Here is a 21,266-nt window from a genome sequence, read left to right as displayed (position 1 = left end):
CCCTTCAGTTCAGTCGGCGGCAGGGGAAGTCCCGCTGCCCGGCGAGACCGCCTTCCCGTGCCGAGCTCGCCGCACGCCCCGGCGTCTCCGGGCGGCCCGATGCCCCGATGCCCCGCGGGGGCCATGGACGAGGGGCCCGTGGACCTGCGCACCCGGCCCAAGGGCACCCCGGGAGCCGCGCTGCCACTCCGCAAGCGCCCGCTGCGCCCCGCGTCCCCAGAGCCCGCAGCCACGCGCGGCCCCGCTGGACCCCTGGACGCCCTGCACAGCAGCTGCGACGTCCCGGCTGTCCCTGGGCCCCCCCACTGTGTGGCCAGGCCGGAGGCCCTTTACTACCAGGGTGAGTGGCCTCCCCCATGAAAGTCAGGGCCGGGTAGGGGCCACCTAAGGTCAGCAGAACACAGGACACAAATAGTTGGGGTTCCTGGTAGCTGGGACTCCAGGGTGCAAGTTGGTATCCCAGAGACAGCTAGGAAAGAGGTTGAGAAGCCCTGGAGCTCAGCCATGAGGGTGCCAAGGAGTTCACCCAGGCAGGTGCCCAAGGGTCAAAATGGCTTTGGAGGATTGGGGTCAAAAGACAGAGTCCAGTGTCGCAGATATGGGATCCCAAGACACTCCAGAGACACAGAATATCAGGTTGGGAGAGACCAGATGTTCAGAACTATGAATAATTGTCACTCGGGCCTTGGAAACTGGGGTTCTGGTAAGCAGATATGGGGAAATGAAGATAAATGGACCCAGGATCCAAGGAGGGTGATACGGTAGGTTAAAATCCTGGGAACCGAGGTCTCAGAGGGATGGTGACTGAGAGGAAGGCATAAGGGTCTGAGCACCCCTGTGTTTGGGCCACAACTCTAAATGATGACACAAAGAATCCCAAGAACCCCAATATTGCAGATGCGGAGGAGTCAGCAAATAGAGCCAGCATTCTGCAGGCCAGTTGTGTGCACTCACAAGTGTCCCTGGGTCAGGTGGCCCTAGGGGCAGGCTTGGGGACTGAGGGTTTTAAGAGGGAGAACACAAGGAATTTAGAAATTAAAGGGCTTCGGGCCAAGGAGAAGGATTCAGGGACCTGGAAAGGTGGAACTTTAGAAAGGGAACCCCAAAGCTGGTCAGACAGCAGGAAACCAGATTCCCTCCCCTCAACCTTTATATCCAGGAAGGGACATCCTCCTGCAGCAGCCACATTACTATCTGCTGCTGAGCTTCTCTGGGCCCTCCAGGTTCTCCGGCTTCTACCTATCATGCTTCAGCCGGAGGACACTGTATAACAGGAGACCTTCCTCTGTCTGATGAGAACCCGGTCCTCCATTTCCCCATCTGTGCAATGGTCCTTCCTAACAGAATCATCCAAAAGGGTTCTCAGGACACGTTTTCTGGCTGCCCCAACTCCCCAGACCCCTACACCCAGATATTAGTTTGTCATTTATTCCTTCAGCTATGAAACATTCACAGTGTAATCTTATAACTGAAGTCCCCTGATGGGTGGTGACAGGGCTCTCTCTGCCCTTAAGGGTCCTTTCTGTAGGTGGAGGTCAGACATTTGAGAGAGAAGAGATGTGATGTAGGAAGGAATAGGGATACGGAATGAAGGTTAGGGGTGAGGGATGGGGGTTAGAGGTGAGGGAGGGAATTAGAGGTGAGGGATGGGAGTTAGTGGTGCAGGGTGGAGGTTAGGGGTGAGGGATGGAGGGTGCAGGAATAGGGAGGAGGGGCATGAACAAGAACATTACCTTGGGTGTTTAGGGCCAAGTCTGAGGAGCTAACAGAACCTGGGATAGTCAAACATGGTGTTGCATTGCATGCCTGTAATCCCAGCACTTGGGAAACTGAGGCAGGAGGACACCTCTTTGAGTTTGAGGCCAGTCTGGGCTCCATAGTGACACAGTGTTTCAAAGAAGGAGTGGGGGCCTCTTGCAGAGGACTAGAGCTTGTTTCCAGCATTCACATCTGACAGCTCACAGTTCTGGGAATGCAATGCCCACTTCTGGCCCCTGAGAGGGTCAGGCAGGCATGTGGTACACACTCGGGCAAAACATTCATATGCATTTAAAAAGTGAATACAACCTTAAAAAGGAACGACTAAAAATAGACCTTTAAAGGAAAAAGGATCTTGGGACCAGGGATATGGCTCAGTCATTAAAAGTATTCACTGTTCTTACAGTGGGCTTGAGTTCAGATTCCAGAACCCATGTTGTGAGGACTTACCACTGCTTGTTAACTCCAGCTTAAGAGGCTCTGGCACCCTCTAATGGCCTGTGTGGGCATGTGCACAAATGTGGTACACAAAACATACACAGACACACACACACACACACACACACACACACTCACACATATAGAAACTTTGAAAATAAATCTGTTTTTTAAAGAAAAAACTCTTAATAGTAAGTGAAGTGATACAGGTCAGCACTGAGGAGATGCAGGCAGGAGGAATCAGGGGTTCGAGGTTATCCTCAGCTGCATTTGATATTCAAGGTCAGCCTCGGCTACATAAGAATGGGAATGGGGATCTGGGAGGATGCTAAGACCTGAAGAGACAGAGCCCCCCCCCCAGGAAGGCCTGTGGGTTTGGCTTCACCCGGGTCTCCTCTTGTTTTGCTCTACCAGGACCTTTGATGCCCATTTATTCTACCCCGACGATGGCCCCCCACTTTCCGCTGCTGAACCTGCCTACTCACCCCTACTCCGTGATATGCCCCATGGAACACCCCCTTTCAGCTGACATTGCCATGGCCACTCGGGTGGATGAGGATGGAGACACGTAAGTGACAGGGTGTACAGGGGGCTATCAGGCTCTGCTGCTGCTGACCCTGAGCAACCCTCTCTGTCTCTGACCCTTGGTTTCCTTTCACAGACAATGGGCACTTAAGGGCACTCACTGGCTTAAGGTGCTTTGGGGGGACAGTGACTTGTTTTCCTGTTGGTTGTGGGGGTGGGAGACTGAACCTGGTGCGTGCTCTATGCTTGCTCTAACAGGAAGCCACACCCCCACCCTCTCAGAATTTGTATCAGAATCCAAATATGAAAACTATAGGCCGGGCAGTGGTGGTGCACGCCTTTAATCCCAGCACTTGGGAGGCAGAGGCAGGCAGATTTCTGAATTCAAACCAGCCTGGTCTACAAAGTGAGTTCCAGGACAGCCAGGGCTACACAGAGAAACCCTGTCTCAAAAAACCAAAAACAACAACAACAACAGCAAAAACACCCTATATATCTTTGTTTTTACTTCTTTTACTGTTATTTATTTGGGTGTTTGTCCCTGTGAGCTTCTGTGCACTGTGTGTATGCCTGGTGCCTGAGGAGGCCAGTAGAAGCCATTGGATCTCCCCCCCCCCCGGAAATGGAGTTATAGATGCTGTAAGCTTCTATGGGTCCTCTGGAAGAGCAGTCATTGCTTCTAACTGCTGAGCCAGCTTTCTAGCCCACATCCCATTTTTGAGTCAAGGTGTCACTATGTGGCCCTAACTTGTCTGGAACACATTCTGTAGCTCAGGCTAGCCTCAAACTCACATAGATATGCCTTCATCTGCCTCCTGAGTATGAGAACCAAAGGTGTGCGTTGCCACACCCAGCTCTGGGAACTGTTTTATCTGCTGATTTTGTGGAGGTCTCTCTCTCTCTCTCTCTCTCTCTCTCTCTCTCTCTCTCTCTCTCTCTCTCACTCTCACACACACACACACACACACACACACACACACACACACACACACTGTGAGATGGGAGTCTGGTGTGTCCTATGTCATGTGTCCAGTAAACTTCAGCTCCAGCTCCCTGTGGTGCACACCTGCAAGCCTCGTTCTGGGGAGGTTAAGGGTAGAGGCTGAGGAATTCATGCGCTCGTAGCCAGCCTGGACTAGAGAAAATAAAAGGAGAGGCTGGGGTGCCGCAGAGTTGAGAGTGCTTGCTTTAGAAGCAGGCAGGGCGGGAGGCCCAGGTTCCAGCCCAGCCCCGCAGAAGCCACCCAGTGTTGTTTAGCATCATTGTTGTTCCTGCATAGTGGGTGAGCTTACAGGGTCGTGCACACTCGCATTCACAAATGAGGCAGGACTCACTCAACGGGATGCTGCACTCTCCACGACTTACCTTTCCTTCCTCTCTCTCTCTCTCTCTCTCTCTCTCTCTCTCTCTCTCTCTCTCTCTCTCTCAGATAATCTCTACTCTACTCCACATCATTCCTTCATGCTTATGGAGGATTTCCCAATTCTCTGATTTATGGTTTGCTAAGCCAGGGGAGGGTGCAGGCCTGGGCGGAGCATAGAGTGAACATTCCATGCAGCTGACCGCAGTGGCTCAGGCAAGGTGGGTGTGAGCCTCAGCTGGGCTGCTTCTCCCTCCTTTGTGCCTCAGTCTCCCTCTCTGTTAAAAACAGGAATCATAAGTATGCACCTTTTGAGAAGCAATTTAAAAAAAAAAAAAAATGCTGACCTGAAACGCACTACCTAGCTTAGGACAACTTTAATCCAGCTTCCAATGCTGAGATCACAAACCTGTACCACCATATCCAGCTTCTTTATTTAAATTGAGACAGGATCTCACTCTGTAGCCCAGATTGGCCTGGAACTCACCATGTAGCCCAGGCCAACTTATAACTCACAGCAATCCTCCTGCCTCAGTGTCCTGCATGCTGGGATTAGCATTTGGCGGAAATGACTTCTAAAGAACCCTCGTGTGAGAATTGGTTTGCGGGATCTGGAACCCCTAGCCAGAAATCTGTAGGCCCTTTGTGTAGAGAAAGGCTCAATAGCTGGCTTGATTGTTGTGGAGCCTCAGTTTCTGTTTGGAAACCAGGCTTGGTCATAGACCTTTCACAACCCTGTATACACAAGGTACACAGAACAGGGCTGGGTAAACAGTAAGCACTCAATACTTGAGTAGGTACTGTTTGAACAGAGCCGCCCTGGGGAGGCTGTAGGCTACCACGTGAGTTCAAGCAGGAGAAAGTGTCCTTAAAGGACTCAATCAACTCTAGCTGCCTCCCACCCCAGGGGCTAAAAGCTGAGAGGGTTTAATTTGTATCTGTCCTCCGGGCTGTGCTGTCTGTGGTCTGGTAAGCAGAGTGCTGTCTCCAGTCCCAGCCCCTCCTCCCTCTCCCCCAACGCAAACACTTCTGCCTCAGCTGCCGCCTCGGGGAAATCCCTTCCCGCACAACTTGACCGCAGCCCAGCTGCTCAGCCTCCCCCACGTCAGCATCCTCCACTCGCAGCCTGCCCCTCCCGGTGCTCCCTCCAACCTTAACCCCTTCCGCTGGGGCTTACCGGAATGGGCAGCGGGCCTGGCCCCAGCTTGCCTGAGCCACCAGCCCCACTTCACACAGGCTGGAGGAGGGGAGGGAGGGGAAGGCAGGGAGGTTGGGCAGGGGACCTCAAGTCTAGATCCCAGAGATTCTGGTAGAGCCTTGACTTCTTGGAGGGCAGCAAGACTCAGAAAGAGCCAGCATTGTGTGGCTCCAGCTTATAATTCTCCCAGCAAGTTCAGGAGGAAGGCTAGCCTGGGCTCCAGAGTAAGGCCATCTGGAACCCGAAGAGGTCAGGAATAGGAAACTGCAAATCTTTCTGCAAAAGGAGCGGGCTGTGTGCCTTAAAGTCGCAGGGCCGGAACTGGAATATGGGGTCCCTCCATCTTCAAGGGATATAGGGAAAGAAACGGGGTGCGTGTACCTGTAATTGCAGCACTAGGGAAACTGAGGCTGGAGGGTGGCGACCCGGTCTTAAAACAAAACGGGAGTGGTTCCATGCATTTTAAAGAAAAGTACAGAATTTCAAAACAGAATAGCAGGGTAAACCAGGGTAGCTCAGGGGTCTTGGCCCTCACTTTATAGCTCTATGCTCTTGAAAGCAAACAAACTTTACAAACAGCCCGGACGCGCTGTAATAACGTGAAGCTGCCTATGCCTGAGGATCTGGAATAAAGATTGGAGCGTTGTATTCCTGGGTCCTCCAAGGGACATAGGAGAGGGACCACTTGGGGTCCTAGTTGACTTACGACAATTTATTTCTGAGATTCCAAGAAAGCCCTCGGTATGGATGCCAGGATGACAGTGAACTGGGTCCAGCCTTCAGCTGGTTTCCGGTCCCCCTATCCTGAGCTGCCCCAAGCTTCGGGACTTGGGGTTCTGCCTCCCTTCTCCCCCATTGGAAGAGTGGAAGTTTGGATGCCAGGGGTTGACCGGGTAGATCCCCGACTGGCCAGGCTTCCCTCCCCCGGGAGCAGGAAGCCCAGCCCCGCCCCACAGACCTGTTACTGGAAGTCCGAGGGCTGGGCCGCCCCTCCCGTCCCCACTTCCTCCAGCCCCGCCCCACCCCCTGCGGCCCGCGCGTTTATGGGAACTGAAGCCTGGACGGTTTCTCTGAAATCATTCGCTCCCTCTGCCCTTGCTTAACCCCGCCCGCGCCGGGAGGGAGCCAAGCGGGTGGCGCTTCTAAGGAGATGCTGCATCCCTCTGCAGAGAAGCCAAACGGGGAGGGACTCAGGGCCCGCCCCTCCCCCAGCATTTTCTATTGTCATCTGCTTTCAACCTTCGGGATTTAGACTCAGGGATTCGCCCGCTGTAATCTGTCCCGGCCAGAGGCACTATTGTAGGAAGGAAAACCAAACTCGAGCAGGAGGTACTTTGTCCCAGGCCCTCTTAGGGACCGTTTGCATTTCTGGCGGTATGATCCACCCACCCCCTCACCCAAGCCTATTGGACCGCGACATTTCAGCACTTCCTCAGAATAATGTGGGGAGGTGATCTGTAGATTCTGAATGCTCATTGTACCTGTCTGCCTTGGCAAGAATCCGGTTAGTAAGAGGCAGCTGGCAGGTGAGAAAGTAGATGCTCCATTAATGAACTTGCGGTGTGTATGTGTTTGCCTGCGTATTGATTAGAATGAAACCTAGAGCCTTGTTTTTCCTAGCCTAGATTCTGCACAGGGAATCTACCAGTAAGCCACGCCCCCAGGCCCTCACTGGGGGATTCTAGGCAGGGGCTCTACCACTGAGCTACACCCCCAGCCCCTCACTGGGGGATTCTAGGCAGGTGCTCCGTCATTGTACTGAATCTAAAGACTGTTTTGTTTTTTGAAACTAGGTTTCTCTGGCTGTCCTGGAACTCGTTCTGTAGACCTGGTTGGCCCTGGACTCAGAGATCCACCTGTCTCTGCCTCCGGAGTGCTGGGACTAAAGATGCTATCACTGCCCAGGTCCAGAAGCATTGTTTTGCTGATGGGATCTCACTATGTACCCCAAGCTAGCTTGAAGCTTCACATCCTCCTTTCAGATGTATAGCCACCGTGACTGGGTAGTAAAGAGACCTTAAATGAAGGTCATTCAGGGCTGAGGTTCAATGGGTAGGTGTTCAGTGGGTCGTTATGTATTGTCCATGTAGTTAGGTAGTTAGAAGCTAACTAAAAGAGTAAACACAGAAGCCTGAGTTGCATTGCTGCTCAATGTATGGATAGAGCCCGGAACCGCAGCACCTGCAGTGAAACGCTGGGGATAAGCTGGAGACCAAATCTCACCTCTGGAAGGGAAAGGCAGGAAGAGCCTGGAGACTAATCAATCAGTTAGCTTCGTCCAATGAGAGATCCTGCCTCAAAAAATAAGGTGGAAGAGTGATGGGGGATAGTTTCTGACGTCAACACACATCTGTGAGCTCAAGTGTGCGCTCCCACAGTGTATGCACACAGATGCACAAAGACATATGCATGCCACATACAGGGGGAAAACTGAAAAAAAAAAGGGAAATAATGAAAACACTATGGTAGAGGGGTTGGTGAGCCGGCTTAGGGAGCAGAGGATCTATCTGTATGCAAGCCTGACAACCTGAGTTTGATCCCCAATACCAACATGGTGGGGGAAGCCATACCTGACCTCTGCAGGTCCTCTGACCTCCACACAGGTTGTCAGAAAATAAATAAATAAATAAATAAATAAATAAATAAATAAATAAATAAATAAATGCGCACACAGTAATTGCATGCACACATGCATGAATGAATAGCAAAGAAACAAAGCTAGGTATAAGTGGCGGACACATTTAATCCCAGTCCTCGTGTGGCAGAGGCAGGTGGACCTCTGAGTCCGAGGCCAGCCTGGTTTATGGAGCGAGTTCCATTCTATCGGTCATACCAAGATCTGTTTTTAGCAGAAATAAATAAAAGTTTAAAAGTAGAGTGGAGAGCATGAGGGAAGACAGCAACACACACAGGACAATTGCTCACGTGTGCACCACACTCGCAAATACAAAAAACAAAGGCCACGCGGCATGAGGGCATGTGGCCAGCCTGTCTCCGCCTGTCCCCATGTACATATGTGATCCTTCTGTTTGCCCGCAGCTGGGAATGGTTATTCTAGTCTGGGATCCCTGGAAAGTGAGTAGGTACTTCAGTGGGGAGGTTGCTGAGGGATCTGAAGAGGGCTTCAGGTGCCCCACAGGAAATGGTGGAGCAATGTGGCCTTCTTAGATCAGGGGTTGGGAAGTTGGAGCCAACGACCATCTCTGGGCATCATTAAGTGAGTAGCTCTCTCCAGTAAAGACAATTGTCAGGCTGTATGTAAAGGAAGGCCTCAAGGAGCTGGGGCCTGGATCCTTCATTCTGTAAGGACATGCTATACTGCCAAACCCAGCTCCAGAGCCACAGCCCACATCCCACACGGTTCCTTCCTCCTTATTTTATTCTTCTGAGATAGCTCTCACTCCGCAGCCCTGGCTGGGTTGGAGCTCACTAGGTAGGCCAGGGCAGTGTCAAATACAGAGAAGCTCCTGCCTCTGCCTCAGGAGAGCGAGGTTTAAAAGTGTGAGTCACCAGCCAGGCCGTGGTGGCACATGCCTTTAATCCCAGGCAGAGGCAGGTGGATGTCTGTGAGTTCAAGGCTAGCCAGGCCTACGCTGAGAAACCCTGTCTCAAAAAATCAAACAGCAGTGACCCGCCGTACCTGGCCTTTCCTCCTGGGTTCCACAGACAGCCCTGAAAGGCTGAACCTGACAATGAGTTCTCATGCCTCACTTCACAGACAAGGAAGCTATGGCCCCGGGAAGGCTGGGGAAGTAGTCACGACGCACCCAGGGTGACAAATGGGATAGATACCTGTTGTCAGTACATAGTCACAGCACACCCGTTCTCTGTCAGAGCCTCCTAAGCTCTGGACAGGGAGTGGCATCCTGCCCAGTGAGACTGACATTATTTTGATGGGGAGATTCAGGCAGAAAATGGTGACAGACTCGACAATGAGCCACAGAGAAACCTAGAAGCAACGATGGTAGATGAAAGGAGAAAGCATGTGGGCCTGCCATGGCACCTCAGCAGAGGCAGGGGTGAGGGGGGTAAGCCCTATAGATGAAAGGAGAAAGCATGTGGGTCTGCCATGGCACCTCAGCAGAGGCAGGGGTGAGGGGGGTAAGCCCTATAGATATCTAGGGGACCTGTTCCAGGCACACTGAAGAACCTACACAAAGGTCCCGGGGAGTAAGTGTGGCTGGTGTGTCTTGGTGCATGGAGGCCAATGTGTTCAGAGCAGAAGGAAGAGAGAGTATGGAGATGCTGTCAAAGGAAATGGAAAAGAGGACAAGATAACTTAGCCTTGCAAGGCTGAGGCAGGAGAATTGCCAATTTGAAGCCACTCCGAGCAACATATATAGACCCACAGTCACTCACACTTGTAATCAAGTTACACTCAAGCCTGCAATCAGGAGACAGGAGGGTTATCACAGCGTGAGGACAGCCTGGGGCGCTGAGTGAGATCAGGAACAGCCTGCGTTATATACTAGAATCCTGTCAGGAAGAAATCCTGTGAAAGCTAGGGTGTGGCTCAGTGGTAGAGCCCCTGCCTAGAATCCCCCATTGAGAGGCTGAGGACATGGCTCAATGGGAGAGCCCCTGACTAGAATCCCCCAGTGAGGGGCTGGGGGTGTGGCTCAATGGGAGAGCCCCTGCCTAGAATCCCCCAGTGAGGGGCTGGGGGCGTGGCTCAGTGGTAGAGCCCCTGCCTAGAATCCCCCAGTGAGGGGCTGGGGGCGTGGCTCAGTGGTAGAGCCCCTGCCTAGAATCACCCAGTAAGGCGCTGGGGGTGTGGCTCAGTGGTAGAGCCCCTGCTTAGCCAGTAGAAGGGTTTTGTTCCTAGCACCACTGAAACCAAACACTATCCAGTTTTTGACTAACTCACATGGGACCTGTGATCAAGTGAGCAGTTGGAGGAAGACATATCTGAAAATGTTCCTCTGGCTTTGATGTGACAGTCTGACAGGGCAAATAGAAGCCAGAATGCTCGGGGGCAGGGAGGCAGGAGTTGGGGGGCTGTAATTAATGTCCAAGAAAGCCAATTTGGACTGTCCCCAGGTGGTTAAAAATGACCGAAAGCATCCCACCCAGCACTTTCAACGATCTAGTGATCAGCCCTTAATCCCAGTGACTGTCCCATCGTCCCCTCAGGCCTCTCCACATCGCTGTGGTCCAGAATAACATAGCCGCTGTCTACCGAATACTCAGCCTTTTCAAGCTTGGGAGCCGGGAAGTAGACGTCCATAACAACCTGCGGCAGGTGAGGTGGCCGGGACCTGGGCACCGCGAAGGAGGGTGCCCGGAGGAGAGCTGCAGGGGGAGCTAGCATCCACATCCTGGGACAAGAGGGCAGTGGAGCTGGGCATGGTGGCATACGGCTGTCATCCAGCATTTGGGAGACTAAACATGAACTGAGCGTGAGCAATGGAGAGCTTGCCTAAGCTATACTACAGCAAAACCGTGTCCTAAAAACAAACTAACAAACAAAAACAACCTGTGGGGGCAGTGAGATGGCTCAACAGGTAAAGGTGCTTGCCGCCAAGCTTGGTGACCAGAGTTCGAAACTCACTACACATTATCCCTCAACCCCCACAAGTGTACTGTGGCACACACATACTCGTACACGCATATAAAGTAAATACATGTTTAAAACCGAAGCAACCAAAACCAAAACCAGTATGGCAGCTCACTCCTTTGGTCTCAGGAAAGTGAGGTCACCCATCCTTATCTACATAGCAAGTCTGAGGTCATCATGGGCTACTTGACATCCTATCTCCCAACATTTCCCTGCCACCCACCCAAAAAAAGAAAAGAAAAGAAAAAGCTTTATTAGGTTAGACTCTTGGGTTCTGAGGAAGACACAAGAGTCTCTGAGACACAAGAGTTGTTAGAGGCTTCCATCCCTAGATTCAAAAACCCTGATCCCTCACTGTCACTATTCCCCAGACCCCGCTCCACCTAGCTGTCATCACCACATTACCAGATATGGTCCGGCTCTTGGTGACAGCTGGTGCCAGCCCCATGGCCCTGGATCGCCACGGCCAGACTGCAATCCACCTGGCATGTGAGCACCGCAGCCCCAACTGCCTGCAGGCCCTGATGGACAGCGCAACCCCAGGCTCCGTGGACCTGGAGGTCCGCAATTACGAAGGTGAGTCCCCAGAGGGCACAGGGTGAGGTTGACACCATCCAAGCCCAAGCCGGGGTTTGACTGACTGTGGCTTTCCCTCCTTCAAGGGCTCACTGCCCTGCACGTGGCCGTGAACACCGGGTGCCAGGAGACTGTTCTGTTGCTCCTGGAGCGTGGCGCGGACATCGATGCAGTGGTGAGCCAGCCAGGCAGCCGGCGAGGGGCGTGGTCTTGCTCGTGGAGGTGTGACTCAGGAGGCGGAGCTAGCGAAGGGCGCCAGGGTGGCAGAAATGGTCACATATTTAAGGCGCTAGAGGCTGGACCAGAGGGAGGGATGCTCAGAACCTTCAGAGAGAGACTGAAACACCTGTCCTCTCGCAGGATATCAAGAGCGGCCGCTCCCCACTCATCCACGCAGTGGAGAACAACAGCCTGAACATGGTGCAACTCCTGCTGCTGGTTAGTACCCATCTTTGGCGTCATCCATGTCTGGCACCAATCCATCTGTCACTTCCACCCCTGGCATGGACTCCATTTTCCAATTCAAGCCCTGGTTGCTGTTCTGCCTCTGACTCGGATTCTTCTCTTCAGCATCTGTTTTGCAACTCCAAGTTTGTCTGTGAAAGGGTCTTACTATATAGAGTTGACTAGAGTGCAATCCAACTCGCTTCATAGCCCAGGCTGGCCTCGAACTCAGAGATCCACCTGCCTCTGCCTCCCAAGTACTGGGATTAACAGTGTGCACCACTACCACCCAGCTTTCTTTTTTGATTGTACGTGGGTGTTTTGCCTGCATATAAGTCTGTGCACCAGGTACCTCCAGCATCCTCTGAGGCCAAAAGAGAGCATCAGATTCCCTAGAACTGGAATTACAAACATCTGGAAGCTTCCATGTGAATGCTGGAATTCAAACCCCGTTTTTCTGGAAGACCAGCCAGTGCTCTTAACCAATGAGCCATCTCTTTATCCCTCGAGACTTTTTTTAATTTGGGGGGGGGTGTTTTGTTTTGTTTTTGAGATAGTGTCCCACTACATAGCCCTGGCTGTCCCATAACTCATTATGTAGACCAGGTTAGCCTTTAACTCAGAGATCTTCCTGCCTCTACTTCCCAAGTGCTGGGATTGAAGGGGTATGCCACCATACCTGAACTGTTTTAAAAATCAGATTTGATTGGCTATACTGTGGAGGTCAGAGGGCAGTGTGTGGGAATCAGAAGTCCTCTCCTTCCATCATGTGAGCCCTGGGGATGGAGCTCAGGTCAGTCCTGACAGCCCCTTTACCTGATGAGCCATCTATCAGCACACATGGCTGGTTTTCAAGTCTTTTATTTCACTTCCTGGGCTGCCAATTTGTCTATCCCTCCCCTGTTGCCCTGTCAGCCTAACCCTGGGATGGCATACTAACCCTGCCTCTGTCTTTCACCGTGTCCTCTGCCCTTCTGCACTAATTCCATCTACCAGCTGGAGTCACCTTTTCCTTCCTTGCATAACTGGACCACAGTCTCTCCTAGAGACTAGGAGAGGGCTGTATTCTCCTAGCTTCCCTCCTTGGAGTCCCATGTAGCCAAGGCTGGATTCCAACACACTTTTAAGCTCAGGTTAACCTTGAACTGCTGATCTTCATGCATCCACTCTCCAAGTGCTAGGATTACAGACCTATGTCATTTTTGACCCAGCCCCAAGTCCAGAATCATTTCAGGTTCTGGCTGCCGGAGTGAGCCCTCGTTGTCATCACCTGTCCGTCCCCTTCACCTAGCTGACACCAGGCCAAGTGAGGCCTCTGGCCCACGTGTCTCTTGACTTGAATTCTCTGTCCCACAGCACGGCGCCAACGTAAACGCACAGATGTATTCTGGCAGCTCGGCTCTGCATTCTGCGTCTGGCCGTGGGCTTCTGCCTCTGGTGCGCACGCTGGTGCGCAGCGGGGCTGACAGCGGCCTCAAGAACTGTCACAATGACACACCCCTCATGGTGGCGCGCAGCCGCAGGGTGAGAACACAGGGCTCGGCCCCGGATGTGCGCAGGCCTGGGGAGGGTTGTGAGCTTAGGCCGGCAAGGTAACAAAAGTTCCTGGAAGGGAGGCTGTGAGGGGAAACTGAGTCACAACGCAAAGGACGTGTCTGCACATCCTCACTTGGACACTTTGGTTGAGAGAGGGGAGAAAGGGAAAGAAAGAATGAATAAAGGTTGCAATGGCCTTAGGGTGACCTTTATTTTCCCACAGGTCATTGATATCTTAAGGGGGAAAGCCTCTCAGGCTGCTTCAGGGTCACAGCCAGAGCCATCTCCAGACCAAAGTGCCACCAACTCCCCCGAGAGCAGCAGCCGTCTCAGCTCCAATGGTGAGAGTCTGCAACTGGGAGCCTTCGGGACCCTAGAGCAGCTCAGCTGGCTTCTCCCTGCCCTAACCCTGCTCTCCCTCCACAGGCCTCCAGTCCTCGCCAAGCCCCTCACCCTCGCTGTCTCCCCCGAAGGATGCTCCTGGCTTCCCCGCGACTCCCCAAAACTTTTTCCTTCCCACCACATCTACACCTGCCTTCCTGCCCTTCCCAGGAGTCCTCCGAGGCCCTGGCCGGCCCGTACCCCCTTCCCCAACTCCAGGAAGCAGCTGAGACGGATGGGGGGGCAGACCCGGACTCATGAGGAGGGGGCCCCCCTGCCCTGTGGGGACCACTCCTCTGGAAACTGTGAGAACCTTGTTCTGCTTCCCCCGCCCAATCCTCGGGACCAGGTTTTGCACCAAGGCACATGCACATACTACTGAGCACAGATCCTCCCAATCGCGCCCCTTGCCCGGGACTCTCAGCCCCCCTTAATCTCAGGCACCCAGGTTCCCTGTCTGGAATCCACTAGATACTCAATTCTTTGAGTGGAGGAACCAAAGGACAGCCAGCCCCTCCTCTGCCACCCTCCACCCTGAGGGACCTGGAGGAACAGAGGGGTCTGGGAGGGCATTGATCACAATGTAAATTATTAGGTTTGGGTCAGATTTCTTTTGTAATAAACTATTTTTGTATCATATCTCTCACTTTCGATCTCTTGTAACCAGGTTTGGCACCAGGCGCTTGTGGGTGCCGACCTGCCTGCCCACTGAGTGACTCTGTATCCCATTCTGCTGGGGCAAGGGGCTTAGGACTGGCAATGGCTTTGGTGGTGATGTGAACTAGTAGGACACTGTGACATCTTCCTCAGGGATGCTGTATGGTTCCAGAATGTTCTGGCTGTGGCTATTTCTCAGGGACTTCGCAATTTTTGTATCACCACGGTATTTGGATTTAAAGAAACATTTACATATATATGTGTGTGTGTGTGTATGTATACATTTATATCATTAATATATGTGATATATGATTTATATGATTACAATATACACTTATGTTATATGACATATATAATGAATAGTTAGATATCATATATATTTACATCACATATTACAAGTATAATATATACTTACATCTATATAATATGCAATATTAGTGTATATTGTATGTATATTAAATATATTATATAATATAATAACATAATTATAATATACTTATACATAAGTATATCTAATATATACTTATAATTGTTTTTATGTATAATTATATATCATACTTATATAATATATAATATATATCATATATGTTAAGATAAAATGTTTATGATATGTTTATATATTACCTAATATATAAGTATAATATTTAAATTATAATTACTTACAATTGTAATATAATTATATACCATATAAGTATATTATATAACTATATAAAGTCTAATATACAAAATTATATAAAATTTATAACATAATAAAATATATAATATATACATATATTAATATATATAGTATGTATACACATATACACATGGAAGTCAGAGGACAGCTTTTAGCAGTCAGGTCTCCTTCCACCATGTCGGTTCTGGGACTTGAACTCTGGGCCTTAGGCTTGGCAGCAAGTGTCATCACCTACGGAGCCATCTCCAGTCAGCCCCAGTTTTGTTTTTTGTCCTAATTTTGTTAAGTTTTGGGGGATTTTGAGACAGAGTCTCACATAGCACAGGCTAGTCTCTAACTCACTATTTGACCAAGGATGAGAATGAACTTTTGACCCTCCAACTCCAAAGCCCCGGGACTACAGACTTGCAGACATATGGCAGCACATAGTTTATTTTTTATGTGTGTGTGCGAGTTTATAGGAGCCATGTGAGGCCAGAGGGTGGGAGATCTTCTAAAACTGGGGGTACAGCCGGCTATGGGGTGCTCACTGTGGCTGCTGGGAACCAAACCTGAATGGATCCTAGCAAAAGTGCTAAGAGCTCTCAGCCACTGACCTGTCTCCAGCCTAGCTGTAGCCCACATATAGACCAGGCTGGCCTTGAACTCACAAAGATCCTCCTGTCTCTGCCGCACCAGTGCTGAAACTAAAGGCGCGAGCCAGCATTTTGCAGTGCTTGGTGTGGTGGAATGGGGAGGAGTCTCGCTCCGTAGCCCAGGCTGCCTTGAACTGTCCATCCCCCTGTCTCTGCCTCCTGACTGCTGATATTACAAAATGAGGCTCCACGTTTGACCGAAGCTTTGGCTATCTGAGAGTTCTCCATTCCGCCTACCATCACCTGAGAGACACGTGGGCTTGCAGATGACTCTGGGCGACATGATGATGTGCTCCAGGTCCCTAGCCTGGTGATGGGTGCGCTTGCCCCATGCCAGTGTCTCTGGCCCTGCAACGTCCCAGTAGCCGTCTGACTTGGAGCACGTGCTACAGTTAGAACAAATAAGACACAGATGAGGTGCCCTCTAAAATGTGAAAAAAAGGTGAGCCTGCTCTCTCTCCACGCTCCAGATACTGAAGCAGGAGGATCACAAGTTGGAGGCCAACCTTAGTTACATGGGGAATTCCAAGCCACCCTAGCCCTGCATAATAAGACCTTGTCAAAAAAAACAAAACAATCAAAATATTTAAAAAAGGGGAAGAGAGAGAGAGAGAAATGAAAAGACAAGAAACAAAAATGTGTTCTCTACCCTGGAGGGCAAAAAGTTCTGAAGCCTGTCACAAGGTAGTGCTCCCTCCAAAGCTCTAGGGAGGATTCATCCTGAAAAGAAGATGAAAAGAAGAGGGGGGATGGTCCTCCAACTTGTGTCTTTGTGTGCCCACCCACCCTAGGATCCTGTAAACCTAAACCCCTCTCTCTCCCTCTCTCTCCCTCTCTCTCTGTCTCTCTCTCTCTCTCTCCCTCCCTCCCTCTCCCCCTCCCCCTCCCCCTCTCCCTCTCCCTCTCCCTCTCCCTCTCCTTCTCCTTCTCCCTCTCCTTCTCCTTCTCCTTCTCCTTCTCCTTCTCCTTCTCCTTCTCCTTCTCCTTCTCCTTCTCCTTCTCCTTCTTCTTCTTCTTCTTCTTCTTCTTCTTCTTCTTCTTCTTCTTCTTCCTCCTCCCTTTTCTTGAGACTCTCAATCCTGCTGCCTCCCCATCCTGAGTTTCAGGATTACGGACTGGACCACAGCACTGGGCTGAGAGCTGGCTTTGAGGCAGTCTTTCAGTGGTACCATCCAGTCTTTGTGCTGAGGGGGGAATGAGAAGGTAGAGTCTGAGATGGGAACATAGCTGAGTTTTATGAGGCTGGGGTGGGGGGCAGGGAGTTGAGACGGGGGTCTCTTTCCACCTGGCAAGCCCTAAGATCACAAGAGTGTGCTGCCATGGCCACTGTAGCTTTAATTCCAGGGTTGTGACAAAACAACAACAGCAGAGCCCCAAACAGTAGTTGAGCGGGGCTTGCTGACTCAAGCCTATAATCTCATCGCTCTGACAGCTGAGGGAGGAAAACGGTGAGTGGAAGCCAACCTGGGCTACAGTGGTGAGACCCTGTTACCAGAGACAGGAGGGGCTGGAGAAATGGTTCAAGAAGTTAAGAGCCCCTGCAGCTCTTCAAGAAGGCTCAGGTCCAGGTTCCGTTCCCAGCACCCACATAGTGGCGCTCAACACTCTAACTCCAGGTCCTGAGTATCCGATGCCCTCTTCTGGTCTCCATGGGCACTGCATGAGATGCACAGAAATTCATGCAGACTAGATATGGATAAACAGGAAATAAAATTTAAGAAGACAGACAGAAGGCCCAATGTGGTGGCTCACGCCTTTAATCCCCACACTCGGGAGACAGAGGCAGGCGGATCCCTGAGTTTGAGGCCAGCCTGGTCTACAGAACAAGTTACAGGTCAGCCAGGGCTACACAGAGAAAACCCTGTGACAGAACTCCGACCCCTACCCTGGCTGCCCCACACACACACACACACACACAAAAAAAGGAAAAAAGGAAGGAAGGAAACAGAAGAGAAGGGGAAGATGCAAAGCCGGTGTGGCAGTATGTATTAAGATCCCTTAAAACAACTGGGTCTAAGTTGCCATTAATTGGCCATCGAGAACCATTATCTAGTGAGTACTGAGTCCAGACTTTATTGCAAAGAGATATCAGTTTTGATGCCTTTAAAGGAGGAGTGAACTTTAAGGACTCAAGGTTTTCTAGGAGACACCCCAGAGGTGTATCTGGGGGTACGTCTGAGGACATGTGGTTGCCCATGCTCTGGAGGTTCCTGGTATGTTCTACAGGCGTCCTGAGAACAACTCAGGAAACCAAAAAGGAAATCAGCCAGGCTAGAGTGCCCAAGTCATCACAAGGACCTCTAGTGGCTACCCAGTAAGTCCCGGACTTACTATGGGAAGTTCTCCACCCTGGCCAGGGATTTCAAGGGACCCGCTGGGGGCTTGTATGGAAAGAGCAGCTTCCGAGAGCAAGATCATGGGCAGTGTCTCTGCTATGTCAGCTGGGTCTAGCCTCTTAGTCCTTGGGCAGAGGTGGCCAGTCTCTGTTCCGTGAACTGGAGGCTACTCCCCGCTGACAGGCCCTGCCGATAGTATGCCAGTGTCTAAACTAACCTTCCCAATAGTTCCAGTTCCCAGGAGGCAGAAGCAGAGGCAGGAAAATCAATGCCAGTTCAAAGGCCAGGAATCAAAACTAAAGCATTAGTGCTGGCCAGAGGGCTTGGAGGGTAAAAACACTCGCTCCCAAGCCTGAAGCCCCAAGTTCATTCCTCAGGACCCAGACGGAAGAAAGAAAGAACCCAGCCCTGTAACTTGTCCACCCAGGCCAACTGTGGCATTGTTCACACATGTGTGCATATACACAAAATGAACCAATAGACACAACAAAAACTTAAAAAGAAATGTTAAAAAAAAAAACAGGACCCCCAAAAGTCTATGCCCTTGTTCTTCAAACCCACAACACCTAAGCATGCAGGGAAATGTAGTTTGGGGGAAAAAATTTACACTTATTTATTTGTGGGGATGGGGCATGGGCTTGCCGCTTTGCATACATAAAGGTCAGAGTGCACAGGACAAGGCCCATGGTTGTCGTCTCCTTCCACTGTGTGGGTCCCAGGATCAAATTTAGGGCCTCAGGCTTGGGGACAAGTGACTTTTTCTTTACAAAAGAAGCTTGATTTTATCTTGGGAGGACACACCCAGGTAAAGTTCACAAGTTCTTATTCTAAAGGAGAAGAAGAAAGTGGACGGGGGAGATGCCGCAGCGAGGGCAGAGGCTCATGACTTGAGTTTGGTCCCCAACACCACAAAAGACTCTCAGGGTATCACACACTGAATCCCAGCACTCTGAGGCAAAGGCTGGAGGACCAAGGTGATTGTTGCCTACCCTTTGAGCTCAAGGCCAAGCTGGGCTACGTGAGAACCCCCCTCTCAGTTTCACCAGAGTCAAGAAACCAAGCCTGTCACACTGATCAGAGCCCTGTCCAAACGACACCTCCAACTTGGTTGAGGTGACTTCACCCAAGCCTTACTTTAAGACTCCCTGCCATGAGAGTCAGAGCTCAGCACAGCCGCTGCCCTGAAAGCTGGAAACTTCTACAGACTGTGGGTGATGAGAAACTGGGGTTCAACGGCTGACCTTAGCAAGCTAGTTCCCTAAAACAAAGGGCCTGGCTTCTCCATGCATGGAAATCCCCTCTCTGGCCTCCCTGACCTTGACACTGGGCATGTGTCCTTCCTTGTCCCCCAGAGATAGGCAAAGACAGAGGGAGAGAGAGGGTGGGGCCCTATGTTGGGAGTCTCCAGCATTGAATATTGGTGACGGTCTCAGCAGGCTGTGACCACATCCCAAGTCATGGATTCAGCACCTTCCTCAGGACTACTGGGCGTGGTCTAAAAAACATGTCATTGGGGGACAGGAGAGATGGCTCCGTGGCTAAGAGCACTGACTACTCTTCTTTCTAGAGGTTCTGAATTCAATTCCTAGCAATCACATGGTGGCTCACGACCATCTATAATAGGATCTGATGCCCGCTTCTGGAGTGTCTGAAGTCAGTTACAGTGTACTCACATACATTAAATAAATAAATAATCTTTTTTTAAATGTCATTTGTTTTACTATCCCGTGCACAAGACTGCCTGTGTATTTGCATTCCTGTGTATTTAATGGGATTTTAAAGATTTTATTTATGTATACATGTGGGTGTCTGTGTGTCATATGTGTGCATGTGCCTAAGGAGCCTTGAGCTTATAGGTATGTTTACATACAGTCTCGTAAACTCAACCTGCATTCCACAGATTGAGCCAGATGTGTGTCAGCACACACCTCTAACCGCAGCACTCAGAAGGCTGAGGCAGGAGGATTTTGTGCTCAAGCTTAGCCTGGGCTACAGGGTGAAACTACGATGAAAAGCAGAGAACAGAAGGGACAGGCAGGAAGGCTCCAGGGATTGAAGTTCTTGTTTTGCAAGCTTGACAGCTAACTCCAATCCTAGAAGCCACACAGAAAGAGATAAATCCTGGGCCAGCAAGGAAGCTCATAAGTAAAGATGCGTGCCACTAAGCCTGAGGGACTGAGTAAAAGGAGAGAACCAACTTCTGCAAGTTGTCCTCTGACCCTCACACGTGCACTGTGACACAGATGGATGGAGACAGGTGAGGATCAAACTGGATGCTGAAGTGTGTATCTGTAATCCCAACATGCTAATGCAAAGTGGGAGGCCAAATCAGAAGAATCTCCTGGAAGCTCGAGATCACCACCTAGTGGCAGCACACAGCACAGCAGCAGAGACAGGAGACTCCGCCTCAATGACACGTGAAAGGCGAGAATCTCTCCTGAAAATGTCCTCTGACCTCCACAGTGGGTGTGCGCACACTAACAATACAATCTCTTTCTCTCTCTCTCTCTCTCTCTCTCTCTCTCTCTCTCTCTCTCTCTCTCTCTCACACACACACACACACACACACACAGACACACACACACACACTAGATAGATAGACAGACAGGAAAGGGAAAGGAGAGAAAAAGTGAAAAGAGGAATCTGAGGCACAGATTGGGTAGATATGGCTTGCTGAGTCTTCATCGTTTTGGTGTGTTCTCTTTTACTTCGTTAAAGTGGGGCTCAGCGAAAGTCCAGGTTTTTGTTTGGTTGTTTTTGGTTGGTGTTTGTTTGTTTGTTTGATTCTGAAACAAGGTTTCTCTGTGTAGCCCTGGCTATCCTGAAGCTCTCTCTGTAGACCAGGCTGGCCTCAAGCTCACAGAGATCCACCTGCCTCTGCCTCCCAAGTGTTGGGATTAAAAGTGAGCACCACCACTGCCTGGTAGTATTTTCTTTGCAATAAAATAAAGAAGAAAGTTCTGTTTATAGGATTTCTAAATCAGGGCCATGGCGATGGCTCAGGAGGAAAAGACACTTGTCATGAAGGTCAACTGAGTTCAGATCCCCAGAACCCATGGGGAAGCCAGATGTGACAGCACTCCCCTGTCACCGGCACCATGTCATCCAGATGTGGTAGTACTTGTCCATCACCTGTACCATGTCATCCAGATGTGACAGTACTTGCCCATCACCTGTACCATGTCATCC

General features: G+C 50.8%; 1 protein-coding gene across 1 annotated transcript; it reads left to right on the top strand.

The window, feature by feature from the left end:
- Positions 1–18: 18 nt before the first annotated feature.
- On the top strand, positions 19–14,412 carry Bcl3 (BCL3 transcription coactivator). Its single transcript, XM_021219790.2, has 9 exons — positions 19–340; positions 2,611–2,764; positions 10,413–10,521; positions 11,208–11,412; positions 11,499–11,587; positions 11,773–11,850; positions 13,213–13,380; positions 13,616–13,733; positions 13,819–14,412. The coding sequence occupies exons 1-9, from the start codon at positions 100–102 to the stop codon at positions 14,001–14,003; spliced, it is 1,347 nt and encodes a 448-aa protein (XP_021075449.1). The 5' UTR covers positions 19–99; the 3' UTR covers positions 14,004–14,412.
- The last annotated feature ends 6,854 nt before the right edge of the window (positions 14,413–21,266 follow it).

Source organism: Mus pahari, chromosome 19, assembly GCF_900095145.1.
Source record: "Mus pahari chromosome 19, PAHARI_EIJ_v1.1, whole genome shotgun sequence".
NCBI lineage: Eukaryota > Metazoa > Chordata > Mammalia > Rodentia > Muridae > Mus > Mus pahari.
The sequence above is the reverse complement of the archived record's forward strand: the minus strand, read 5'-3'. Positions and strand labels throughout refer to the sequence as shown.

Excerpts from the sequence above, each read along its gene's own strand:
- Bcl3 (XM_021219790.2), top strand. The coding sequence starts at position 100 with ATGCCCCGATGCCCCGCGGGGGCCATGGACGAGGGGCCCGTGGACCTG. Across the intron at positions 13,381-13,615 it reads TGGTGGCGCGCAGCCGCAGG|GTCATTGATATCTTAAGGGG; the intron begins GTGAGAACACAG and ends ATTTTCCCACAG. Across the intron at positions 13,734-13,818 it reads CAGCCGTCTCAGCTCCAATG|GCCTCCAGTCCTCGCCAAGC; the intron begins GTGAGAGTCTGC and ends CTCCCTCCACAG.